This window comes from Cornus florida, unplaced genomic scaffold, assembly GCF_030987335.1.
Source record: "Cornus florida cultivar Cherokee Brave unplaced genomic scaffold, ASM3098733v1 CherokeeBrave_3.0.0_Hap2_Chr11, whole genome shotgun sequence".
In the NCBI taxonomy this organism is placed as follows: Eukaryota; Viridiplantae; Streptophyta; class Magnoliopsida; order Cornales; family Cornaceae; genus Cornus; species Cornus florida.
In genome coordinates, this window is record NW_026775581.1 from 103,123,289 (window position 1) to 103,139,950 (window position 16,662).

A 16,662-nucleotide genomic window follows, 5' to 3' on the forward strand; every position below is an offset into this window, starting at 1 on the left:
TATTCTGAATGATAATTATGATTAGATTATTATAGTTGCGTAAGATATTGCCTGAAATTTAATTGGACGCAATTAAAAGAATTTCTTTATTACTAAAGATTAGATAAAATTTAACTACATGAACCTTGTTTATTAATTCAATTAAAGTTGATTGGCTATGTTTGGATTATGTTAATAGATTGATTTATAAGTTTTTGTTTTTATGTTGCGATTTACTGATCTCACTCAAAGAATCAGAATGATCATTAATTTTTTTGTTACTGTTGTCAACTATTGGTCTATTGTAATCTATGATGTATGGTTGGAGGATTAGATCGGAGAATTGTATATTGTGTGTATATATATAAACTTTGGATCTATATATATATGTATGATAATTTTTGTAGGTGTAACGAAAGCAAACATCTTTATATGGACACCTGTATATACGTTTAGTTTAGATTTGATCAGTTGAGATTGATTATACATGGAAATAGGAATTGAAGTAAGTTACTATTTATACAGGCTGTTGGGTCAACTTCTTAAGATATAAATTAAACATATTGTAAAATGTATATATATATATATATATATATATATATATATATATATTAATTGATTAATTCTGCTTGTTAATCATATGTAAATATATATGGGTTTCTTGGCACATTTGTTAAATATACAGTATTAATATATTATTATAGCATCTAAGATATTTATATATACACTTGTATATAATAATTTGATTGCTAAGCATTTATAATTTAATTTGTCTATATTGACATATATAATGTACATCATTAGCCATTTAAGTAAAAAAAACAATTAATGCGTTTAAGGGTTGCTATGGGTTTCAATTACTTGTGAGCATTGAAATTCATTTAAACACTAAAATTTTCATGATTAGCTATTTAAAATAATATTAGAGATTGAACTAAGAATGGAACGTGTTGTGTAAGATATTAAGAGTATAGATTTTGTTTTCTCACTAATCAGGTGTTATATATAAATTACACAATAATCAGTAAAATAGAATTATGAAATATTCTTTTCTATACTAGTTCATTATAATTAATGATTAAAGGATGAGTTTGGATTAGTCGGAGGGTAGTTAGGGACTGACCCTATGATGACTTTTGGGTATGGTCAGGGACCTACCTATTTGGGAGTGCACTACCATGCCCTTATTGTGTGGACGTGATCAGGGATCATCTGGGGAGTAGACGTACAATCCAGACACACGTGTGTTTTCGGTAGTCAGGGACTATACGAATCACACCACTTTATTGGATGGGAGCCCGGGGCTCAGATGAGATATGCAAATTTACTTAAAATAAATGATGGTTATTTATTGAGTTTATAATTAATTAGAATATACATTTAATTAATGAAATTATTGAGTTACTTATATATATGGGAATACAAGGTAAGGTTAGCTTGCTGAACGATGATTGTGTTTAGCATTTCTTGTTGAGCTTGTGAGCTCACCCCATTATCACATTTCAGGTGCTCGTAGAGTAGGAACGTGATGGTGACACGTGACCGGAACGGATTTTAGCTCGTTGCACATTGATTTATTTTAGCTCGGTTTTCCTTTATTCTGATTATTGTAATAAAGTTAATGTTTTATGAAACTTTATTGAGTTGATTCAGTGGTCATAGATGTTTTGTTTTACTAGAGGGAATTGCACCTCTATTTATGGATTTGTATAAAATTTGTCAGACTCTCATGTTTGTTAATGACGGGATTCATCGTAGTTCTATTATGGAGGATGTATGTTGAGAATTGATGGAAGTTATACCTTAGATTTTTTATGCAGGACAAGTAGTTCTTGTGTTAAAATTTGGGGTGTGACATATAATATTTGGAGGACATTTGCTGTAAATAGAATTTTGGTCAAATACTGTAAATTAGGAAATTATTAATTAGGCCAGCTAGTTATGTGCGTGTATTCTCTCCTATAAAGAGAACCTGTGTGAATTTGTGAATAGTGTGCTAATACAGAGAAAATGTTTTTTTTCATATTCTTTTCCTTTCAAGTTTATAGTAATAATTACTCCACAAATATGAATCAAGTTTAGAAATAGTATATTACAAAAGTATGTACCTGATGACAGTAGATGTAACGAAGAATTTCTTTGCGATATTCTGCTGGGAATACAGTATTAAGATGCCCCGTAATGTACATACACATCACCTACACAATTAACAGTGCCACTTAATCAGAATCTCAGTGGATCATAACCAAATGCTTCAATTGATTGAACCAAAACTTATTGTACAATGTGTAATGCTCATCAGAACACGACATTTGCAATGTTGGCTAGTGTTTGTTTTATTTATTTATTTTATTTTTTTAGTGCATAAGTAATAGTGTAAATTAAAATCAAGGTTATTATTTATCTAATGTTAACATTGATGAAAATAAGGAACATTAATGATGAAGAAGGGGGAGTAGCTTACCAGAGGTGGAAGGAAAAAAAGGGGACCGGCGTTTTCAGCAGGCCAATGGCCATCACTGGCCTGCAAGGCTGCAAAGAAATGGACAGCTCTCTTGAGGGAAGTTGTGGCTGTTTCAAGTGTGATTTCCTCACCATCACCAACCTTCACTTGGGGTATTGTTTGTTTGAACTTCTTCTCTTGCAGAAACTGGAACCACAGCAACACACGGGGATAAAATGTTAAAAGACACCCTCTCTCTAATATTAGCTCAAGCTTTTTAGTATAGATGGTAGGTAACATATCAAAATCAACACTAAAATTCTCAATTATATAGTGTAAGATCTTTTGAACTCTGAAAGCTTTTAGTGTAGCCCATAATGCATCCTAAAATTAACAGAATTGTTAGAATGACTTAAATATATAAAAGTATAAGGATAATAATTTGGAGTACGATAGTCGGACACATCCCACACTTATTTATGTGGGTGAGGATTGACATCATCACGATGCCATTAATATTTACTGATGTCCTAGCTCTTACTCACGTAATGAGAAAGAGATGGGTTGTATTTGATGATTTCTTCACCCGAAAAAATAATATTGTAAAAAAAAAAAAAGAATAATGATAACGAGTTTGACTGTGGGATAAATTCGACTAACTTGTGTGAGTATTGGTCAAGTCATCACACCCTAAAAAATATTAATAATATTATTATGATGTCAATCTCCACTGAAATAATAAATTAATTAGACAATTAATTAGAATTGTCATACTTTTGTCTTCAACTCAATTTCTAAGGAAAATGATATAAGTGATATAGATTTAAGGTTGAATTGATTTTTATATTAATATAAAAATTAACTTAATTAAATAAATATTTAATTTATTTAAAATTAAGTGTGCAAATTTGGCATGCTCGGCAGAGAATAATGTGGTAAAATAAATAAATTTGTTAAAATATGCTATATAATGTCAGAGTTCTGCAGAGACTCCAGTCTAAAAATAAAAGGCAAATTATGTAATAAAAGATTATGCCGGTTGCGTTTATTATGTTTAGGTCTTTGTCACACAGTCATAAAGAAGAAAGATTTGGTATTTCCCAGCTGGCAACTTCCAAAAATAAGAAAAATAAAGAAAGATAAACTTCATAAAAGTGGATGTCGGATGCTATTTTTAAGTACTTGATTTCTAAGATGTGAAATCGGTGAGAATCAACCATTTGATTTTTAAGTGCCAATTCCACATCTCTATTAATTTGGTGGTGGAGTCTTTGTCAAAATAGTCAAAATAGGCGCGTCAACCTACGTAGGGTGGACGCTTATCTCACAGTGTTTCACACTGCCTTTTCTCTCGTTTCCATTCTTCCACCATGTGTTTCTCACTCTCTAGCTCCCTATACATATAATTACATTATTAATAAATATGATCACGTAATTGACAAATAGTGTGACAGAACTAAACATTTTTTTTTTTTTTTTCAAATTAAGACTGAAAGCCACCAAAACAAGAGTCGAGTTCCCACTGCGTGAGCCCCACATGAAACCATGCAGCCAGTGTAGACGTGAGTTGGGTCTGTTCCACCCACAAAAAAATAGTACAAGTTATCGTATAAAAAACAACCATTTTAAGAGACAGAAAACATGTATACTGTATATGCATGTATGTATACTGTATATGTATGTAAGTACCTGCAATCGCCACAGGAGGTCGCCGCTAGGCTTGACCTGGTAGCGGTTATTCCAGAACTGAAGACGAGCGTCTTCAACCTCGGTTAGCTCCTCAGAGCTGCCATTGTAGTCCTGGTCAAATTCCCATATTTGTCTCCCAACGTAATTGTTTGTGCTATACAGATACGGATCATTGCCTCCTTCAGCGATCTTCAATCTCCACATTTTTCCAGATTCTGATAATCTATGTAAATGTCAAAACAATAAGATTAATTTATTTATACAATGTGTACCTTATATATATATACACACACATGCATCTAATTTGTTTGAAAACTTTCAACTCTAAATGTTGAGCCTAATTCATCTCCAGCCCAAATCGATAGAGTGGTGAAATGCTGACGGATGATACCGTCTCAGCTTCTCTTCCGAGCTGGCCTCTCACACATACAAGAGACTTGTCACTAATTTATTTCTTATATATATATATATATATATAAATAAATAAATAGGTAATTTGTGTTAGAGTTTTATAGAAACTATTTTAAAACCTCTAGTTGCGTGATTAGATTTCCTTTTATTAAAAAACTCAAAATAAATAGATAAATATGTAATTTGTGGTAGAGTTTTTCTAGTTTAATTAGATTTTCTTTTATTAAAAAACTTATAATAAATAAATAAATAGATAATTTGTGTTAGAATTTAATAGAAACTCTTTTAAAAACTGTCTTTATATCAATTAATAAATATTTTTATATTAATAATTCTAGTCTAATTAGATTTCTTTTTATTAAAAACTCATAATAAATAGGTAAATAGGTAATTTGTGTTAAAGTCTTATAGAAACTCTTTTAAAACCTCTTTTTAGATCAATTAATAAATAATTTTTTTTATTAATAATACTTGTCTAATTAAATTTCCTTTTATTAAAAACTCTTAATAAATATATAAATAGGTAATTTGTGTTACAATTTTATAGAAACTCTTTAAATATTATATCTTTGTCTAGTGTAATAGAGTTTTATTGAAAATAAAATATGTAATTTGTGATAGAGTTTTATAAAAATTATTTTATTTTCTTTAAATATGTCATTGTCTAATTAGATTTAATTTTATTAAGAAACTCATAATAACAGTTAATTTGTGGTAGAGTTTTAGAAAAATTATTTTATTTTATATATCAATTAATAAATATTTTTTTATATTAATAATTATTGTCTAATTAGATTTTTTATTATTAAAAAATTCATAATAATAAATAGATAAATAGGTTAATTTCAATTTTATTAGATAGATTTTAGAGTTTGATAGAGTTTTTTTATTTTTTATTTTATAAAAACTCTTTTCATATCAATTAATAAATATATATATATATATATATATATATATATATATATATATATATATAAATAGATACTTAAATACTGAAAATCTTTGCACATTTAATAATAGTATTGATAAAAACTCTTTTTATATCAATTAATAAATATTTTATTATATAAATAAATAAATACTGAAACACTTTAGATTTTTTGTAATTATTATGAATTTTTTAATAATAAACACTTGAATTTTATTAGGTAAATTTTAGAGTTTTTTTTAAAAAAAAAAAAGAAAAAAAAAAACTCTTTCCATATCATTTAATAAATATTTTTTTTATACAAATAAATATACACTGAAACGCTTTTCATATTTAATAAATATTTTTTATATAAATAAATAAATACTGAAACTTTAGATTTTCTTTTATTAAAAAATTCGTAATAATAAATAGATAAATTGGTTAATTTTAATTTTATTAGATAGATTTTAGAGTTTTAACTCTTTTCATATCATTTAATAAATATTTTTTAGATAAATAAATAAATACTGAAATACTGAAACTCCTTGCACGTTTAATAAAATTTGTTTATATAAATATATAAATAAATAAATATTAAAACTCTTTGGTGGAACTTCTGTAATTCTGGGTTTATGTCCCTCTGAATTTCTCTCTTTATATCAATTAATAAATATTTTATAATAAATAAATAAATAGGTAATTTGTATTAGAGTTTAATATAAACTCTTTTAAAAACTCATTTTATATCAACTAATAAATATTTTTTATTTTAATAATTTTAGTCTAATTAGATTTCCTTTTATTAAAAAACTCACTCTTTGAAACCCACTTTATATATTAATTAATAAATAATTTTCTATATTCATAATATTTGTCTAATAATTTTATGAAAAACTCATAATAAAAGCTAATTTGTGGAAAATTTTTTAAGAAAATAGGTAATTTGTGATAGAGTTTTATAGAAATTGTTATATTTTCTTTAAATATATCCGTGTCTAATTTAATTTAATTTTATTAAGAAAATCATAATTAAAGCTAATTTGTGGTAGAGTTTTAGAAAAATTAATTTATTTTATATTTCAGTTAATAAATAATTTTTATATAAATAATTATTGTCTAATTAGATTTTCTTTTATTAAAAATTTCATAATAATAAATAGATTAATAGATTAATTTGAATTTTATTAGGTAAATTTTAGAGTTAGATAATTTGTGATAGATTTTATAGAAATTTTTTATTTCCTTTAAATATATAATTGTTTAATTATATTTTTTTATTAGAAAAACTCATAATAAATAGATAAATAGGTAATGCTTGTTAGAGTTTTATAGAAAATATTTTTAAAACTCTTTTTATATGAATGAATAAATATTTTTATATTTTAATAATTTTGTGAAATTAGATTAGCTTTTGTTAAAAATAATAATAATAAAAAGTAATTTGTGATAGAGTTTTAGGAAAATTATTTTATTTTTTATATCAATTAAAAAATATTTTTATATTAATAATTCTTGCCTACTTAGATTTTCTTTTATTAAAACAAACTTATAATAAATAAATAAATAAGTCATTTGTGTTAGAGTTTAATATAAACTCTTTTAAAAATTCTTTTTATATTAATTAATAAATATTTTTTGTTTTAATAATTCTTCTGTAATTAGATTTACTTTTATTAAAAAAAACTTATAATAAAAAGATAAATAGGTAATTTGTATTAGAGTTTTATAGAAATTTTTTGAACCTCTTTTTATATTAATTAAAAAATAATTTTTTACATTAATAATACTTGTCTAATTAGATTTTCTTTTATTAAAAAACTCACAATAAATAGATAAATAGGTAATTTGTGTTAGAATTTTATAGAAATTCTTTAAATATATCTTCGTCTAGTATGATAGAGTTTTATTGAAAATAAAATAGGTAATTTGTGATAGAGTTTTATAGAAATTATTAAATATATCCTTATCTAATTATATTTAATTTTATTAAGAAACTCATGATAAAAACTAATTTGTGGTAGAGTTTTAGAAAAATTAGTTTATTTTACATAGCCATTAATAAATATTATATTAGAAAAATTAATTATTGTATTTTGTTTTTCCTGCTTCGTTGGTTATTGCATATTGGTTGGTCTCTGTCGTTTAATGTATTAATTTTGCTTTCCAAGCTATCATTTTTAGTGTGGCTTACAGCAATAAACTCACGACTCATTTACATCAAGGATTTTATTAAATAAAAAATATGAAAATTGACAAATAATTTAATATATGGACCATTTGATCAAGCACAATTGATTATAGATTGAATTTTCAACAGTAACTCTAAAGTTATTCTGAAATGTTTAGATCAAATATGGTACTTAATTTAAATATGTTTGTTCTCAAGTGTGGAAAGAATTTTTTGGTCCATTTGGGTTTGGTTTAGGTTTTGAATCCCTTCCTGCTGCAATCGTGAGATATAATAATTAATGAGAGTAGTATACTATAATTTGTTAATTTGAATTTTATTAGGTAATTACTGTTACTATATTTTGTGTGAGTTGTACAGTATAATTTGAATTTATTATATTTTGTGTAAGTAGTAGTGTACTGCAAAATTTAGTACTACACTTGATCTTAGCCAAAAGGCTGAGAAGGTGTGATTATTATTTCTTTAGCTCTATAGTTTTATAAAAGGCTTTCATGTAATCATTTTTACTTAAAACCAATGTGGAACTTTGTAATTTGAATTAAACTCTTTTTATATTTTGTTAATTTTAATTAATTTTAATTTAATTAGGTAATTTTGAGTTTTATAGAATTTATATCAATTAATAAATAAATACTGAAATATTAAAATACTGAAACTTTTATAAGAGGCTTTCATGTAATCATTTTTACTTAAAACCAATGAGAAACTTTGTAATTTGAATTAAACTCTTTTTATATTTTGTTAATTTGAATTAATTTTTATTTTATTAGGTAATTTTGAGTTTTATAGAATTTATATCAATTAATAAATAAATACTTATTTTGTTAATTTGAATTAATTTTTATTTTATTAGGTAATTTTGAGTTTTATAGAATTTATATCGTGGGATATAATAATTAATGAGAGCTCTTTATTGTGAATTAAACTCTTTTATATTTTGTTAGTTTGAATTAATTTGAATTTTATTAGATAATTTTGAGTTTTATAGAATTTATATCAATTAATAAATAAATACTGAAACTCTTTGCATAAAGGCTGAGAAAGTACTACTACACTTGATTTTAGCTAAAAGACCAAGAAAGGTTAGCCAAAAGACCAACCCAAAAAAATTTAGTACTACACTTTTAACTCTATACTTTTATAAGAGATTTTCATGTAATCCTTTTTACTTAAAACCAATGTGGGACTTTGTAATTTGAATTAAACTCTTTTTATATTTTGTTAATTTGAATTAATTTTAATTTTATTAGTTAATTTTAAGTTTTATAGAATTTATATCAATTAATAAATAAATTTTGAAACACTTTGCACATTTAATAATAGTATAGATATAGAATTTATATCGTGGGATATAATAATTAATGAGAACTCTTTATTGTAAATTAAACTCTTTTATATTTTGTTAATTTGAATTTTATTAGGTAATTTTGTGTTTTATAGAATTTATATCAATTAATAAATAAATACTGAAACTCTTTGCACAAAGGCCGAGAAAGTAGTACTATACTTGATCTTAGCCAAAAGATCAAGAAAGATTAGCCAAAAGGCCGATTCAAAAAAAATTAGTACTACACTTGATCTTAGACAAAAGGCCGAAAAGGTGTGATTATTATTTCTTTAACTCTATAGTTTTATAAGAGACTTTCATGTAATCATTTTTACTTAAAACCAATGTGGGACTTTGTAATTTGAATTAAACTCTTTTTATATTTTATTAATTTGAGTTAATATTAATTTTATTAGGTAATTTTGAGTTTTATAGAATTTATATCAATTAATAAATAAATACTGAAATACTGAAACATTGAAACACTTTACACATTTAATAATAGTATAGATATATATGTATATATGTGTGTGGAGACCGGAGAGATATCTACATAGACGAGAGGAAATTACAAGAAAACTTGAAAAACAAGAAGCAAATATATATGGAGGTACCTGTTTGATCTTGCACAACTGCAGTTGGGTGACTATTACTCGAGAGGGGTACACTTCTCTGAATATATATATGTGTGTGTGTGTGTGTGTGTGTGTGTGTGTGTGTAGAGGGAGGGAGGGAGAGAGAGAGAGAGAGAGACAGGTGTTTTGTGTTGGATGAGCGATGATGGTTAAGTAGGTAAAGCACCTATCATTTATATAGATAACCAAAACCTACCCACTAACTTCTAACGTCACTCGATCTTTTTTCTTTCTTCCATACTTCTGAATTCCTAGTAGTCAGTGTCATTGAAACTTGAAACTAAATTATTGAATTATTTATATACGAGCACTTCAAATGATACAACAAGAAGCTTTTGCACCATACCCGCCAATTCTGGAATATTTCTTTAATATATATTTGATGGCAATAATTACCAACAACATTAAATTTTATGCCCTCACACAAGTAATCAATTCTATCCACCCACATGTTCTATATATCTCAATTATAGCGTAACTGAGAAGCTTACGCATATTTGCAAGGATCATTGGGTTCTTACGCTTCCGGAGAAGCTTTCACTACCATCGGATCTACCTCCATTTTCTTCTGTGGCTGAGTTAATTGATTCTTCTGCGTCTTCGTGGAAGGTGGAGGTTTTGTATCAATTATTCCCTTCCTGTACGTAGGTGGGATAAACCGGATGAAGTCATTTGGAATCCAGAAAGTTTGGGTAAGTTTTCAGTGCAATCTGCTTATAAACTGGCCATTTTCATGTTTAATTTTTCAGGGGTTAATCATAATAATGGCGACTGGTCTTATATTTGACGGTGTCGCACTTTGTCTAAGGTACAACATTTTCTTTGGCGTTGTTGCATGCATGCTTTGCCGATTCGCATCGCTTTGTTAGCCCGCGGCTATGTGGTGTCGCCTCTTTGTGCTCGTTGTGGTTTACAGGAGGAGACTGTTGTGCATTTTCTTTTTTGTTGTCCTCACTCCATTCAAGTGTGGAAGTTATCACCATTGCGGCTTGATTTTTCTGGTTATTTCTTTCCTTCTTTTCTGGATGATTGGCAATTTCTGTTACAGAAGGCTATTCTCTCTTCAGAGTTTGATAATGTTCTAGTTTAATTTCTTTTTGTTGTTGGGGTATTTGGAAGGTCAGGAATTGGTTGGTTTTTGAGGGGTCGTTATGACACCCTGCGGTTGTGGTTCGGAGGGCGGTTGCCAGTTTTTGGGAATTTTATGATGCTCTGACCCTTTCTTCTTCTTTGCAGCCTGCACCGTCTTTCCCTTTGGTGGATTCGTGGTGTCCTCCTCCAGCTAGAAGTGTTTAGTGTAATTTTGATGCTTCTTTTTATGGGCAATCCTTGCAGGGGGGTGGTGGAGTCGTTTTTTGTGATTTTCAGGGCAATGTGCTTCAAGCAATTATTTTTTGCCTGTTTCCGCTTCATCATCGTTGGAGGCGGAAGTATTAGTGTGTCAACGAGCTATTCTTTGTGCGTTGGATTTGGGATTTTCGTGTGTTTGGTTTGAATCGGATGCCATAGTTGTGGTGAATGCGGTGTTGCGAAGGGAGAATTATCCTTCAGAAATTGCTTCTTTATGTATTGATATTAATCGGGATTTGCGGCGGTTTTCGTCTGCTTTTTTTACTTATGTGCGTCGCCAGGGTAATCGGGTGCCTCATGAGTTGGCAGCTCTTTCGCGGATTGAGTTTGGGTCGGATTAGCTTTTATCTTCTTTTACCTCCTTCTATCGTTTCTTTTGCTGTGGCTGATGTTGGTTCTTAGGTTTTTTTGTTGTGTTTGGTTTTTGTTTGTCTTTGCCAGGAAAAAAAAAAAAAGTAAAAAAAAAAAAATTTATAGCGTAACTGTATGGTTATGGGTATCTCCTGTTGATTTAAAGATTACATAAATTGGCCTCTTTGTCAAATTCGTCTTGCCCTCAAGTAAACACAAAAGGGCAAGAAATTCAATGTACTTGACATCAAGTGAAGTCAATGTTACTTCAAATGATACAAGAAGCTTTTGCACCATGCCCACCAATTCTGGAATATTTCTTTAATATATATTTGACGGCAATAATTATCAACAACATTAAATTTTATGCCCTCACACAAGTAATCAATTATATCCACCCACATGTTCTATATATCTCAATTATAGCGTAACTGTATGGTTATGGGTATCTCCTGTTGATTTAAAGATTACGTAAATTGGCCTCTTTGTCAAATTCGTTTTGCCCTCAAGAATTATTATATTTGTAGGTAAGGCTCAACAATCCTTATAGTTGTTTTAATTGAAACGTACACTAAAAAGTAAACACAAAAGGGCAAGAAATTCAATCTACTTGACATCAAGTGAAGTCAATGTTATTTTTTAATTTATTATAGAGATAATATTATTATGTGGTACATTAGAAAAGGGAGTGTATTAATTTAACCTTTATATACATATATACATATATATATATATATATATATACTATTATTAAATGTGCAAAGAGTTTCAATGTTTCGGTATTTATTTATTAATAAAGTTTTTATAAAACTTTAACACAAATTACCCAATAAAATTTCAGTCACCTATTTTATTTTTTATAAAACTCTATTACATATAACCTATATATATATTAGGTCAGGTTTGTGGTGTGCATATTTTTTCTTTTCTATTTTCTCTTTATAATTGGTCATAATTGTTTAGTTAAAACAAAAATTCATTTTGATCGAACTCTGTAGTTTCGTTTGTTTACTGTGGGACATGTCTCGTTTCAAGATTGATCAATTAGAATTCCATTTCCATTACACTTATTTCGATTTTTTTTCAATATAGTTAGTATTAGTATAAATATATAAATATATATTGCTCTTATACAAATAAAACTCTCTTGGTTTCACCTCATCTAGGATTCTTTCTAAAGAAAAGGAATTCTAAATAGAATTCTTATTTTTTTTAAAGAAAGAATTGATAATTCTATTTATTATTATTATAAATTGAAATCCATTTTGGTTCTATTTATATAGAATGAATATTCTAAAAGAAATAGAATCAAGAGATCTTTTTGTCTCTTTTTCTTAGTGATTTAGGTGATTTAGAACAGAGCAAATAGTTAGATGGAGAAGAATGTCTAGTAATTTCCATCTGAGGATTTAGAATATATTGGTGTTGATATTGTTTTTTTTATTAGAATCCAAGCGGAGGAGTTTATATTGATTGAATACGGAAAGAGAAGACTACTTATTTTTTGCTTTGCTAGGTAAGGTATACGAAGAAAAAGAAAAAGCCGATTTGGCATTGTTTACAATGGAACTTTTTTATATTGTTTACAATGAAACTTACAAAAAATATTCGTTTTTCAAACTTTAGCTTGTGCACAAGTATAGCAGGCCTTTCCTAGATCCATGTGAATTACTATTCGATTGGATTTGGGTTGGGTTAGATTGGAGTTTTTAACCGGGCTCATGTCCTGATTTTAACTTCAAAAATTCACTAGGATTAGGTATACCAAAAAGAGGCGTATCCATAACTCTTTGATTGTGGACAGGAAAGGAGGAAAATAAATATGTAATTAACATCTGAAGATTAATGAAGAAAAGTTGGTGGTTTGTTTATTCGAGATTGGAAAAATATCGATTGGATCCATTGAAATGCGTTTTTGCTTTCAGTTTTATGTTCTGCTCTAAATGATGCCCATGAGTGAACATATGGGGATGCTTTATTTCGATGAACCAACTGGACAGTTACAAACAACAATAAGGAAATAAAAATGATACAGTTTATTTATTTATTTATTTATTTTATAAGGCTATACGGACTCGAACTGTAGACCTTCTCAGTAAAATAGATCAAATTGATTATTATCAAAATGATACAAACTGTTTCAAAGACCCAACATGCATTTTTTTTTCGCATTGGGCTCTTTCATTAACTGATATAAGTAAAATATCAGCTAGTTCGCCATATTTTTTCTTGACAGAAAGATAAGGAGATGGCTCCATGTGCTCTGATTCATTATTTTGATTATGATCCAGGAGCACTACCAAAGTGTTTCAAAAAAGGGTTATCTTGACGTAGGTCTGCCTCTGGCCTAGATCAATCTAAGTTAAATGAAGTCTCCATCACTCTGCTTAAAAATAAAATTCGAAACTTCATACACCTTAAAGTTCATAGGACGAAAAGATATTTTTTTGAGGTCCTTACACTTATTATGCCTAGCAATGAATAAACTGGGTATTCAACTTATTAATATCTCAAATCAATGATGGGTTCTATTTGCCAACTAAATGGACACCCGAATCAGACCGAACCATTTGTCAGGCTATTGTTCTCTTGTTCCCTCAAAGTTATGGAGTAAGACATCGATTTCTCAATAAGATCACTTCTTTTGATTGCATGATGGACTCCCCTGAAAAACATTGGGCGTGTGTACACGATGTGCTTTACCTAACTGAGCTATAGCCCTTAGTGTTTGTAATACCTATTTTATTGTGTAGATAATTTCTTGTCAAGATGAATATTCCATGATTTAGCATCAAAGCTATTTGATCTATTTGATTGGTATTGCTTATAAGTAATATGATATTTATAATTCATCGATGCAACGGGTCCCACTTGGTTCTATTTGTAATGATAAATAACCTACTTAACTCAGTGGTTAGAGTAGGTAGAACTTATTAGATACCGGAGTCAATGGTATCTAATAAGTTTTTTCACCCACACTCTTTTATTGATTTTGTATCTTTTCTATTTCATTTTTGAGTTTTCCATTTTTTTTGTTGCATTCAAATCGGATCCTGCTTGATTGTATTCAATCAGCAAAACCAAATCAAATATAGGGTGGATAAACGGAACTTCTTCTTTTTATTTTATTTTATTTTATTCGTACGCACCAACTAGTTATGAAATTACATTGATAGTCTCTACTGGTGTCCTAGCTCGTCTGAGAGCTAAATTTGCCTCAATTGTTTGTCTCTTACCCTCGGCTTTCCTCAAATTAGCTTCCGCTATTTCAAAAGTTTGCTGAGCTTCTTGGGGATCAATGTCACTACCCCTCTTCGCATCATTTACTAAAACAGTTATCTCATTATTGCCTATTCTAGCAAAACCGCCCATCAGAGCCATCGTTAACCATTGGTCGTTAGGGCGTATTCTCAAAATACCTATATCTACAGCTGTTGCAATAGGGGTGTGATTTGGTAATATGCCAATTTGACCACTATTAGTAGATAAAATGATTTTGTTGACCTTAAGGATTTCATCCAAGGATAATCTAGATGTTTTGATGATAACAAACCATTAATGGTGTTTAAGGACTAATGTTTACATTGAGTGTTATATAGATTATTCATTCAAAGAATGACCTCAATAAAGCTATAAAGATCATTCCAAGTATTCCATTATTTAAGATCATATCAATGAAAGGAATGGATACAAAGGAGAGTTGAAGTTGCAAAAAACCAAATGTAAAGTTCATCCAAAGATAGCTTGGACTACAATGAGTAAGAAAGCAACTCAAAGGAAGGAAGAAAACAAGATTACCTCAAATCCTACATGATTATGGACAAAGCATGAAGAAAAGGGTACATAGGATGGTGAGTGTTTATGATTCAATGTCAAAGCATTTATGAATCCATTTGAAGCTCATCTCTATAGGACCATACATATTATATCATCATTTATATGTTCCTATATTCATTAGCAATAAACTATGCACTTCATTCATATATAATTAACACATGAAGTCATTGCTAAAGAATGAATTAGTTCAAGCTTGCTTAAGCTTTGAAAGAACTCATCACTTGTGCTAGAAATGTCAAGACCATGCACATCAATTATATGATTCATATTGATCAACTATTAAGGCATGAGAAGCCATCATTACCATGAGTTGGCAAAGGACATTAGGACCCCTGAATGCGCGTCATGAAAAACTGTGTTTTTGGCTAAATATAAAAAATGGCTAAGTGTGAAAAATGGATTTTTGAAATAATAATTATTTCAAAATAATTTTTCCCGATAATAACTCGATCTTTATACTTCAAATAGCCTAAACTGATTTTATGGGATTTTTTCATCCATTCTACATTGATCTACATAAGGATTCATTTTTACTAAAACTGTCAGAAATCCAAATTTGTACTAAAACTGAATTTCTACATTTTGATTTAGTTGGATTTCAATTTTCTTATATTTTTTATTAAACCCAAATAGGGGGTACTTCCTTATTTACATTGTAAACTTAAAGTAAATGGACATATAAATACTGTAAAGACATTTACTTAAATATTTTCAATGAAAATAAAATATATGCAGAAGTCCAGCAGAAAAATTGTCCAGTTAAAATATCTGAAACACTGTCCCCAAAATCTGATGACCATGTAACCGGTTAGGAAGATCCTTCTAACCAAGTAGCTTAATGGGTAGAATGACCAATCCTTGAAATACTTCTTGTAACCGGTTAGGACAATTCTTGTAACCGAGTAGATGTATTAAGGCAGAAAATGACTCATTCCAACAATGACTGATGTAACAGGTTAGGAAGAACCTTCTAACCGAGTAGATGCATTAAGGACTCATTCTAACATTGAATGATGTAACCGGTTAGGAAGAAACTTGTAACCGATTAGTTGAATTAAGCCAGAATAATGACTTCAATCATTTACATTCAAGTAATCGGTTAGATAAGATCTGAATCTCATCTTCTCGAGTAGTTTAAGCCTTGTAACCGGTTAGATAAATGGGCAGAAGCTTCCTAACGGCTATTTTTACCATTTGACCTCCTGGGAACTTACCATAATGCCTCCAAACAGCTATATTTTTCCAATGGCTTATAAATACGCAATGTAAGGACATTGTGGGCATGCAAGAGAGCCAACACTTGAGAGACTTCATTAGGCATCAAAAGAGAGCTTTTGTTTTCACATTTTCTCCTCATCTCTCTCATTCTTTCATATACTAATCTTGAGAGATTCTAGTAAGGATTTAAAGGACTTTTGCTCTTGTTTGAATCTTCATAGAGTTTTTGCTCTATTATACACTTGAGAGATTCTATTGAATTCATAAGAGTTTATATTCTTCACATATTTCATCTTTTCTCATTCATATCATTCATAGAGT

At 28.6% G+C, this 16,662-nt stretch overlaps 1 protein-coding gene across 1 annotated transcript in view; it reads right to left on the reverse strand.

Annotated features, from left to right (window-relative positions):
• The window catches only part of LOC132286349 (beta-amyrin synthase 1-like), a 29,466-nt gene extending 25,137 nt beyond the window's left edge, over window positions 1-4,329 (reverse strand). Inside the window, exons 1-3 of the mRNA XM_059788672.1 lie at window positions 4,112-4,329; window positions 2,444-2,629; window positions 2,088-2,177 (exon numbers count right to left, since the gene is read on the reverse strand). Of these exons, the coding sequence (XP_059644655.1) occupies window positions 2,088-2,177; window positions 2,444-2,629; window positions 4,112-4,315 (480 nt within the window). The 5' untranslated portion in view covers window positions 4,316-4,329. The remainder of the gene's footprint in view (window positions 1-2,087; window positions 2,178-2,443; window positions 2,630-4,111) is intronic.
• Between the last annotated feature and the right edge of the window lie 12,333 nt (window positions 4,330-16,662).